The sequence below is a fragment of the Spea bombifrons genome, chromosome 4, assembly GCF_027358695.1.
Source record: "Spea bombifrons isolate aSpeBom1 chromosome 4, aSpeBom1.2.pri, whole genome shotgun sequence".
Lineage (NCBI taxonomy): Eukaryota > Metazoa > Chordata > Amphibia > Anura > Pelobatidae > Spea > Spea bombifrons.
The window spans coordinates 54,112,058-54,124,273 of NC_071090.1; the positions used below are offsets into that span (position 1 = coordinate 54,112,058).

At 36.2% G+C, this 12,216-nt stretch overlaps 1 protein-coding gene across 1 annotated transcript in view; it reads right to left on the bottom strand.

The window, feature by feature from the left end:
- Nucleotides 1–11,021: 11,021 nt before the first annotated feature.
- Nucleotides 11,022–12,216, bottom strand: part of ASZ1 (ankyrin repeat, SAM and basic leucine zipper domain containing 1) — a 43,131-nt gene continuing 41,936 nt past the window's right edge. The window contains exons 13-14 of the mRNA XM_053464275.1: nt 11,716–11,847; nt 11,022–11,240 (exon numbers count right to left, since the gene is read on the bottom strand). Coding sequence (XP_053320250.1) covers nt 11,217–11,240; nt 11,716–11,847 — 156 coding nt within the window. The 3' untranslated portion in view covers nt 11,022–11,216. The remainder of the gene's footprint in view (nt 11,241–11,715; nt 11,848–12,216) is intronic.

Below are 12,216 nucleotides of genomic sequence, written 5' to 3' on the forward strand. Positions count from 1 at the left end.
AAGAAAAGATTTATGGATCAACAGGTAAACACCATTGGTTTACCACTGAAGAATTAAATCCGCACTGTAATAATTAATGCTGTAAATATTCGGAAATTAACTATTTGGGGGAAGAGTTATGTACAGCATCACATTTTACACTGGTCAGCCTTTACTAGCTTACAACTGGGTTTTAGTTACATTTGTACAGACACATTCCTCGTATGATCGGATGATACAAAGCCGTCTGTACATCCTACTCATTACTGGATATACGTAAATAACCGTACATCATTTACATGTATTCAGCAAAAGTAGACAAGTCATCCATGAGTAATAGATACCCTTTAAAAAGTTCAAAACAGTTCAACAGTTATTGATATTAAATTTTTTATGTATATGAGCAGCTGGTCATGTTTAGAATATATTTCCCAGCATGCATTGGTCTAAAAGCTGATGAGTGTTTCATGCATGGCTAAAATGGACCCACCATAATAACTTTTATGGCAGGTAGTTTGAAATCTACTACTAAATGATGCTGCCTTCCTCTATTAATTCTTCTTTCCTAAATAAATATTCTATGGTACTGTAAAAAGTTTTTAAGCGAAAGGTACACTGTCAAGAATCAGTAATACTTACATATATAGAAGGACGGTCATATTTAGGAAAGCTAAAATATACACAAAAATCAGTAACCATAAACTCAGTTTTATCAGATCTCTAAACAGACTGGGATTCTGATGTATCATTTTTGTATTTTTTTTTTTTTTGCTTGAATGCCTGCTTTTTCTAAGCTGCAGCACTTTTCACAGAAAAACAAGTCCACATATATATATATATATATATATATATTTTTATTATTATTATTATTATCCCTCCCCTTTATTCTCCCACTAGTGACTCTATGTGAGATTTATATTGAGGCTTTGCTTTTAGGTCATACAAGCCAAGTACTAATCTAAATCCAGTCCATGTGTTGCACCACTGCCTGTTCACTTTCTACATAATTCAATTAGTCGGCCATAATACAAGGAATATATATATATATATATATATATATATATATATATATATATATATATATATATATATAATACAAAAGATATTACGCCAAAATACATAAAAAAAGTCTTTCACTTTAGAACTAATTAACTCAATAAATTAAGACAAGACCTTACACTGTATAAAAATAAGGAAAAAAAACATACAGAAAAACTTATTCCCACTGTGAACATTTAGTGTATGGCCAACCCAGATGTCTTGCTAACATTCACGAGCTAAACTGTAAGAAAACAATTTACCTGTATAAGTGAAGTAGAGTAGATGGGCAATACACCCTTGTATTGGGAACTAACCCCTTTCAATTGAAGGTTAATGAACATACAAAATATTGTTTCACAAAACAGTCAATAAATGAGCTAAGTTAACACCAACCAAGTTGAGAAGTATATGCTAAACCTAATAATGAAAGTAAAAATGTTTAATAAATCTTATAAATGTAGCTGTGCACATATGTAGACTGCACACAAAGTCAAGGCAGGTGACATACTCAACATTTTGCATGGCGGACACACATAAGATAATCATTGGTAAGTCCAGGGTTAGTGGCTCCTGCCACAAACATCCGCTCCCTCAATGGCAATACAGTCTTCAGAGTGACAACTTGGCCTGTAATTAACAGGGCTTAGCAAACATTGGATGGGTTTATAGTGAAATTGGTGAGGTATTTTAAAACAATTTAGTTTGATCTTTCCCTGGGAAACTGCTTTAGAGCAGTTTAATGCGTTTGTCGACTCAGGAACTAAAAAGAACTTCATTAGGAAAATGTCAATATACGTTAGCAGTCCTTTTAAGTCCTTTCTAAGTCTATTTTCTTAATGAAGTTCCTTTCAGTGACTGAGTCGTCCAACACCAATACCACATATCAGCAGGTATTCTCAAGAACGATATTGACACTCTTCAGGTTCTACAGCGTGGCGCAAAATTAGAGCAAACAGTGTAACGCAATACTGTGTATTATTCAAATATCCCAGATTACCAAACAAAAGTTTCCATCACTGTACAAAGTATTTTACTAAAAACAGAAATATGAGATCATGTGACTTACTAAAGCATTTTTCCTGGGTGATAGATATGAGCAGTAGCAGAGAAGAGATACGTCAAGAGGAAGAGACAATGTACACTACAAATACAAGAAGTGAGGAAAAAAAAAACTTCTAACAATATTCAAAAAGTCCCACTGAACTTGAATCAGCATAAAGACGTGAAAAAAATGAAACAAAGAAAATGTGTGTAAATCTGTTTTCAATAATATCAATGGAATCACAGAGATCCAATGGTGCCACTAAAGTATGGGCTCTAGTACTGATAACCGTAACAGGACCAGTGTAATACTGAAAAATAAATATTTCCTTGCCCCCTAATAGCAAAGCTTACTTAAAAACTGTGAAAGAAGGCACTTCAAATATATAACTTGCGTGAACGTCACTTGAGGCTTGGGGTCAACTGGGCAGAAAGCGTGTGGAGAAAAACAGCCCAACTCCATATCCTCGTCGGCATCCGTGTCCACAGTGGAAAACCACTTTCACCTCGCAATGCACACATAATGCTTTCGCCTACAATTGTCTTCTTCACAGTGCTCAATACAAACTCAAGTAGGAGAGCTGGAAATTCATCAATAGGCATATGTCTGTAACAGCAAGTTATTGCATTAAAACAAATGTTCAAAAGTTACATGATATAGGCGAGGTAGTGTCATCATTATGGTAAAGTGCTAAGAAAGGAAAGAGAGGGGGAGAGAAAAGAGCGAAAGAATGAAAGAGTGGGTAAGAGGTTTTTACATGATAACCAGCTTCATCGAGGTGGGAGTTCAGTTGTCACAATATGGCACAGCTCAGGCTCCAAACGCAGGTCATACAAGTAAACTGCAGAAGATCCTATCACAGCTTACGAGACATCTACTCACAATCCTTATTATGAGCATGTATTCCTATAACCCACAGCGTGATCTTTTTTAAGAAAATGTTTAATAAATTGTGTATCTTGAAAGCAAGCCACATCAGTTTTCAATTTGAACGCTTCCTGTAATACCAAACTGTGCTTTTGTGGTATATTATCCTTTGGCATTATGGAAAAGTCATTTTAAGAACCATTACTGCAGGGCACTGATATTGCTAAGAACAGAAAAGTCTGTTGCAAGCGGTAAGAAAAAATAGATACTAAATAAACAGAAGTTTAACAACCTAGAATAAGCGTGTAAACATGTTCAAAGATGGACAGAAATATCATCTAAGGTAGTTTATTGCAAGCGTGACAGAGGCACTAAAGATATATAACTGGGAGAAAATGTAATTTACTTGTGTTTAAAGGGCCATTGTCCATACCGTAGTCTAGTTGGTGAAAACTCTCCATGTAATATCAGATATCTCACTGGGATACCTATGATACCTTTAGGGCATTCTCCGCGGAACGTGCCAGACTCCGTGTATGATTCATTCCAGCGGTGCTGTCTGTGTCTACAATCTCTAAATCTGTCACGTGAAATTAAGGAACTGTTTGGTATGATATATTTCACCTAGTGTTGGGTCAAACGTACTTATATTCAGCTATGCATTGGTGCTCTTGTGACCTTCAGTTTGTAGATTTACGTTTATGGCAGCAGAAAAGTTCACAGGTACTCACCCTATGTAACAACACATGCAGAATACAGTGCTTATGTATGCAAAGAGATTGTGAGCCAATGCAGCAAAGTCATACTTATAACACATGAACCTAATGAAGAAAGAAACTTCTTCCAACTTTTAAATGGATAGGTAGAGTGATCGGCTTGTTCTCTGTAGTTTTGGGCTTGATAATGAAGTGCAATGTCTTGTTTATTCAACGTATTAATACAATAGAGTCATAGCTACCCCCAAATGTTGTTTTGCTTGCCAAAAGCATATTAACATTGTAATGTATGCAATTGTAACATGTATGTGTCAGGTCCCAGTTTATCCGTGACTTTCATCTTTTAGAGGACTAACAATGCTGTTACTTAGACATATTGACTTATCACAAGGGACGCTGAATTATGACTGCTGTAAAGTGGGTATTTCATTTTTTTATATAATAGCGAAAACTATTTAAGACATTATTTCATTCTACGTGAAGTCATTGTGAAGATTTCTATATCCTTTGGAATTATTTAAAATTCAAAAAGGGTTTTTTTTTCTCCTAGCTCTAGAATGAAACAATTATGCATTCAGCAGACTTATACGACTGAATCCACCCGGAATTTCCCCCCCAGTCTGTTTATTTGCCTTCGAGTTGCTTGGTTTAAAGCTAACCTTACCGTAGCTGAGATCTGCGGTAAAACAGGTGTAAGTTTTCTGAGTTAAGATGACTGTTTCCACTGGATTAATGACTTTATACATTTCTTCCTCTAATATTTCTAGATAGTTCTGCAATGGCTATTGTGCTTTAGCAAAAGCTGCTACAACATGTGCGCAGGTACAATATGTAGTTATCGCTCGTCATTTGTCATACTAAATACTCAAAAATGTACAGAGGCAAAACTGGAGCAGTCTGACATTTACAAGAACCAGCAGATCATTTCTATTAATTGTTCTACACCAAACACATGTAAATCAAATTGCCCAATAATGTAAGAAACCAAAATCCCACATATGGCAATAAAAGAAATCATATGTTCTTCATAGCTGCTTACCCTTTTAGAACAATTTAAACTGAATTTTCCACTCTCCAAACGCAGAGTGCAAGGGCTCCTGTTACATGGGAAGAGCCAGACCCTAGACGGCACTTCTTTAAGAACAAGTGGCAATAAAGTAATGAGGTTGTCGTTGAATAGTTCAGGCAGGATTTGGAAGGTGATTGGGAGGAGAAGGGAAATGACTTAAGGACACGAAATTGATTAGACAATGCTGGACTTGCCACAGACTGCCTCCTATTCCAGCTTCCCTTAAGTTAATTAAACTTACAGATAAAAAAAGGCATGTTATGGGCAGTTTTAATTAATACACTAATGCTAAAAGCTGTGAGGGCTGCACTTCCACTTAAAACTGTTTTCATATACTATTAACCTGCCACATGCAACTGTGTGCTCAAAGTGCTACAACATTAAATATATTAGCACAAAGGAAAGAGTTAGGACAAACTTGGAAGAATGCACAGAAACCCAAACTAGAGACAATTATGCTGGGCCTTGAAACATGGTTTAAATACCCTATTTAGTTATAGAACATTGAAATTGTCAAAACCTTGGTAAATAACCTTCCTATGAGACCAGGAGAGAGAGACATTTATAAATGGTAATACATTTAAAGTAAACACACAGGGTTAAATTGAAAACCTGAAATATTCTAGCAATTCAATAACTAAAAATGTATGGTTGTCAAGCCAATTTTTCAAAGTGTATCCATAATGGGGTTTTGGGCACAATTATTATGCTTCTTTACTTGCATGAAACCGGTCTACCAGCATTGTACAAACTCATCTGGAATTTATTTAAGATATTACTATTCAACTCGCTTTGTCCCATATAAAACTCATTTTAATATGGCACACACATAACACTGGTAAACACAACATGCTCTGAGCATTGATTTCACATTTTTTGAATCAACCAATTTGCGCTTCATAGAACCGCAATTGGACTCCACATTCCAAACAATCCCTATGGCCACCACACGTGGCACTCTATGCTATGATACACAATAAAATAGGTCAGCCGCCATTTTCCTATAATATATATATATATATATATATATATATATATATATATATATATATATATATATATATATATATATATATATAGGAAAATGGAGGCTGATATATATTTATAAATAAAACCATGAAATACCAAAAGCAGAATACACATATATTCATTCATTGAGACCCATTCACTGTTTCCTCTTCTGCTATTCAGTGTCCATCTGTATCTGCCTTCATTCTTCACATATAAAACTTTACACTCATAACCTTAATTTTTCTTCCTCTGCTATATTAACCCTTCACTTCCCTAGTCATAACTAAAATCTGTTCCCCGTCATAAATGTAGTCTGAATCTTGGCCAATATCCTCACTCAACCTTCCTCTGTCCAACACTATCCCATCATCCCCTCTCTTTGAACCACCATTTCAGATGAGCCATGACTGATTCCAGAAACTTCTAGATGATGTAATGCCCGATACCAAGCCCTGGAATAGAAAGATACAGTATTATGTTTGACAAGGAGTATAATCCAAAATGATTTGATACTTTAAGTTTAAACTTCAAACCATGAAAGGGGTTTTAAGACTGTTTCATTTCATTTATAAAACCAAAATAAATATGCAAAATCCCATTAATGAGTAGCTTTGGAGCTTTTTTGTAGCTCAAGGGGGAGTCTATTTAGGTCCATAATGTAGTTTGTGCTTTTGTGCTTTTGATGTTCTCACTAATTCTATCACACTTCGTTTTCAGGTGTTTACTTTTAACAAATAAAAAAACATGGATAAAAAAACAAAAAGACATAAAGTCTGATATTCTCCCATTCTAATTAGATACAACAAGCACTTCTGAATCAATTGATCTATTAAAAAAACATTTCTCATTAGGTAACAACTAAAAAAAAAAGATCAAGTGACAAACACTGAAATGAGTAAGATATTACTAACACCCTTGTGTCTGATTAAACAACATCTGCAACTATTTTGCAGACAGCAAGGTCAATGACAATGGTTTGACCTTATATTGTGATCAGCAACAGAATACAAAACTTAAATATATTGCCAAAATTTGCAGGCATACATGCTTAGGTCTGACATATGTGGTCCCAAGGTAGAGTGAGTGACTTACGGCGGCACAGGACACTCAAACTGGCATATATATTACATTGTTTAATACATTTCTAACTGGAGGGGTAAAACGGCAGCAAACATGCCCCCTACTGTAGCTAAAACATGCGCACATTTAAAACATGCGCACATTTTTCAGCAACATTAGCTTTTGGCAGGCATCACTTTATTAGGGCAATGATATATGGTATATTATATAAGAAGCCTTTAACTCCCTCAAGTTACACAACGTACACTGCCTCTTTGCTCCTATAACTGCATGATGGAGCCCAGTTGTGCAAAGGGGAAAAAATCCTGCTCTCTACACAAAAATGAGCCTCCAGGAATATAAGAAATCAGGAAGAAAGAAATGGCCAAACTGGGTCTACAAGAATAGACGCGATACTCAACATCAATTGTCTCTCCATGTCGTCCTTAATATTTAATATTCAACAATATCACATAATTAGAACACATTTACATAAAGTGAAAGTACTACTAAGTAACAAATGGTTAGTAACAATAAACTGCCTCCCAGGCATCTTAGTTTTAGCGGGGCAGTCCCAATTTTTCATGCACTGTCCTGCAATGTCCTTTTCCTGGGAGTGAGGAGATCCTCTCTCCATAAAGACCCAGGCAGCTGTATGTTACCACTCACCTCCCTTGCAGCTCCAACAGGGCCATCACACTGTTCTCTGCGGCAGAGCATCATCGGGTAGCTCTTCATGTAAGTTGGGGGTGGTCTACCCTGACCGTGCTCTCCCCACCTTTAGCCATACCCCCAAATGCACGTGTTCCTGTTTGGGCACCTGAAATGTTGTGGATGTGTGATAAAAACATGTAGAACCCAAAAACAATGGCCAAAGATCATAATGATTCAAGCATGGCGGTGGTTAACATCTCAACTCTGTTTACATAAATAACCCTTTTAACGCAAACTATTTCACTCATGTAGCGCATATTCCTCACATCATTTGTTGGCCAAAAATTATGTGAAAAAAATGTATTTAAATGCCAAAGAAATTTTTTTTTTATGAAAAATCTAATTACATCAGAACATTTTTTTTAAATGCAACATGCCTTGAAAATGTGAATTAAAACTTATTTCTCACCACACTAGCACTCAGTAGCAGTATATAAAAAATCACTGAGGAAGCGAGACAAGAAAATCCTAAAGATAAATTCTCAGAGTTTGTTATGAAAAATATCTCCACCGTCAACAGTCAAGATGACAGACGAAACAGTGAAACACGGGATAACTTTCCTGTACACCTAAGTACAGGGGAGATGAACCATAGACAGCAACTATCTTAGATGGAAGAGAGAAAGTCCTTGCTTGTCAGTGAACAGACACTAGAAAATAAGTGCCTTCTTTAAGTAATTAAGATAGGACAAAATGTAGTCTGGTCTCAGTTTATTGTACATATTATAAGCATCTTATGTTTGTTATTAACATGCAAAATATTAACAACAAAAATCCAGTGAAGACAGCCACTAGTGAAACCATGATCTAGTAACGCTCACTACATGAGAAGTGGGCCCTTTGAAACTGGCCCTGCTTACCTGTAACATTTTTATTGAAGAGAGACAGATCACAATATATAAACATAAGTGAACAAGGATAGAGCACAAAACACATAAGTCAAAGTCCACCATAGGTTAACAGACATAAAACTTCAACAACATTGTATAAACTGAGGGAATATCCTTGGCATTCACGGTCAAGCGTGTGATGACTCAAACGTTATTTAAAATATTACTTCTGGGTTACATTTTTATCTGTACATAACAAATTTAAAAAAACAGCAACAGGAGAAGAATTACTGCATATGAATTATAGCAGGTTACAGCGTAGACTCCTGAAGCAACAATAGAAGTCTCCTGAAACCACAACCAAAAATGCAGGCTGCCATCCAACTAAAAACCCAGGATAACGTAGAACTAGACCCTCCAAACATTGAAGATACAGAAAAGGCTGTGCCGTAATACAACGGATTAGAATGGCATCAATCAGAAAGTAATTGATCTAGAGCAGTACCAAGAGGAGTACCGAAATTTATTTTAACGCATTGTCTTGACTATTAATAAAACCCTGCCATATCTGAAAACATCGTCGGGTACGTGCCTCCTTATCAAAGCTAGTCATACACAAAAAGTTTAAGACTCCACTCGTTCATATTAAGAACATTGCTTATTTGTTTGCCCCATAAGTGCTTGCGTGTGCTAATTTCATTCATTCAGTAACATGTTGTAAGACACAGCCATTTAGATTTAAAACAGGAACAGCATTCACTCGACACAGGTCCCAGGAATTTTTGTTATGCCACCGTGTAGCCGTTTGGAAGAGTGCTGGAAGGCAACTCTCTACTAAGGCTCTAAAGAGAACGGCTTAATAAAGGTCTTGATGATTTGAGGGTGAACAAGTAATGAAATTATAAAATGTCCTTATGGGCCCTGTGGACATATTTTTGGTTTGGTCATTTGGCTGCCAGCATCTGTCTTATTAACATAGGGAAAAACTGTAACAAGCCCCTTTCTTCAGTCAGAGGTTTGTCTGGTGGTTATGTTAGTGTTCCAAATGAGCCAGTTGGTGTGAAACCATTTGAGTCTAGTTGTGGGTATCCCTTGAATAAGTGCTTTATATGCTGTTCACCCAGTAGGCATAGGTAAATAGCAGAAATGCTAGCAAAGCATGGTTTGCATTTAGTAATCAGAATGTTTGCAATACACAGTGCCACTGAGCTGCCAAGTCAGAGGGGTAAGAGAACATGGTAATTTGCAAGCACTGGGGCTGGTCATATATAGCAGTAACTGCCAAGTTAAAGAATATCAAACACTAGCTAAGGATGAATTGTTTTATAGACATTTAAGTAGAATGTGTAGCATTTCTTTCTCAGGTTCAGGTGCAAGAGACTCATAGCAGAGTACCCTAACTTTATAAGGAAATAAGTGTTTTCCTAGAAGGTCAGATCTTCATTATTACCCTTGCGTACAGTTTGCTTTGCTGTAAATAAATGCTATGGCAATTTGGAAAAACCAATCTTTATCTTGGTTACTTGATGTAAAAGGGTCCCCCCAGGTCCCACCCACTCTAGGATTTGGAGGCTCCAGATCAGTTTCTTCTTTCTCCAGACAGAAACAAATGTTTGGTCAACCCACTTCCTGCCTACTCCTTGCCCACTACGCACATCACCCACAAGTCTGTCTGGTGCCACCCTTTCACCAAGCCACCACTCCAGAAGATAGAGAGTTCCAGGTATGACAATGGATGCAAAGTCCTGGAGGGAAGTCCTCTTTCAGGTAAGACAGACAGGGATTGGCCAATATTACATATACAATATAATAAGGGCTCTTGTGGATCTGACATTTAACAATAGAAGGTGCTGTTTCACTTGGTAATGTGATAAACCCTACCAGGAATGGTGCTTTTAATCCTGCATTTAACTATAAAAAAATTTACATTTGACAGAGCAGGTAAAATAGAACCTCTCAAACACACTTTGAATTGGGCAACTTGGGTAAAATGTTGAACTCAGGCAACTAACCTAACCAATTTAACCATTCCAAGCTTCACTTCACTAAAATAGCTTTCAGTAGGAAAGGCATTTTCCAAGTTGGGATTAGGATCCAAGCACCAATCTGTCAAAATATTTAACTGCTCATGTACAAATAATCCCTTCCCAGAGCAGTTTGACTAACCACAACAGATGCAAAGCGGGAGAAATTAGAGTTTTAGAAAACCACAGAGATAAGGGTGCATATAAAATATGCCTGTTAGTCATAACCTTGCAAAAAAAATCAATACCAAGTTTAAAAAATGTTCGTGTATGTTGAAGGGAGAGGTATGGGAAGTCAGGAAACAGGCAGCTGAGAAAAATATGTGGTCTTGGTCCCTAAAGTCTTAATGTTCTACAATAGATATAAGTCTCATCCAGCAGTGACGATTTTAAGATTCATGGAGCTAGAACAATCAGTTGTCATGAGACACTACTCTTCTTCTGGAGAAGTATTCGGAAATGCATAATATACACTCTCTAGAGAAATGCAGACCCCACATGAAACATAGGTTTCACAAAAGAAAGAAGGAAGAGGGGGAAAAAGTGATGTTATAGAAAACACAGGATTCTGATTTGGGTTTAAACAATTGCATTTAATAAAGCAGAGGGGAAAAAACAAAACAAAAAAACACACAAAAAAAATCACAATATACCTTGGATTAAAAGTTTAAAGAAACATATGTTTAGTTCAGTATTGTACATAAAAATACAATAAGTATCTGCAACTATTGAAAACACATTGAGCGCTATGTTTAAATGTACACTTGGTTTATTGCAACAGTGCAGTAAACAAGCGGAAGAAAACAAGTGTGCATTTAACGATTATACATTGTGCAAATAAAGCGTCTGCTCTTCGCAGAATGATCAAACTTTGCTCTCCCATAGAGCCTAAGAAAGAAAACAGGTAAGTTAGTAAATTGTGTTGGGTTGCACTAGGTTTAGAAACAAACGACAAACTAAAAAACATGCATAAAAATAACATAAAACATTGTTCAATGTTTGGGGGGGGGGATAAAAAAAAAAATATAATATATATCTAGAGATATATATCTCATCACTCTACATTAACTGTAAAGTACAAACATAACTATGTCCCAGAAATAACATGCGCCGGTACACGTCTTGTGCACATGTCACACAACATGTGAACTAAGATTACAGCAGGTATATGGTATTGCAAAAGTAACAAATATATTATATGACATACATCACATTGTATAACTAAAAATGCAGTACTTCTATTCTCAAAATAAAGGTTTTTCATGACACTATTCTAGTTGCAGAAAAGAAAAAAAATGTTTCACTTTTATTATTGGTGGTTATCTTTATCCTACAATGGAAACAGAGTACAATTTCTCCTTACAGTTATCTTAATAATAGAAACGATGAAACCCAAACTTAGCACTGCGACTGCAGCTATTCTACATCTCCTCCAACCGGGCTGTTCTTCCAGAGGTGGAACGCGGCAACAAGAGTCCTTTTGGCCTTGCTCAAACTTTAAAACAAAAATAGATGGACACTTTAGACAGTATGTTTCTCCTCTTTATTGCGATATCTTTTCACTATTAATCCACGCAAGCAAAAAAAGGCGGAATTGCTTTACATAATCAAAAATGTACATAAGAGTAGTGTAGACCACGGGCAATACAAAGGTTAAATGACCAATATCATGTGGCGGAGCAATAATTTATACCTGTGCACATTGTGAAACTGTTCCAAAAGAGGGAAATGTGCAAAGGGAAATTAAAATATCAAATGACCTGAACATTTTAAGGGAAGCAGAAGTACCCAATAAGCATTTTACACGGGACACTTAAAATCACTGCATGTCTCAATAATTAGCAAGATATTACGACTTAATGAT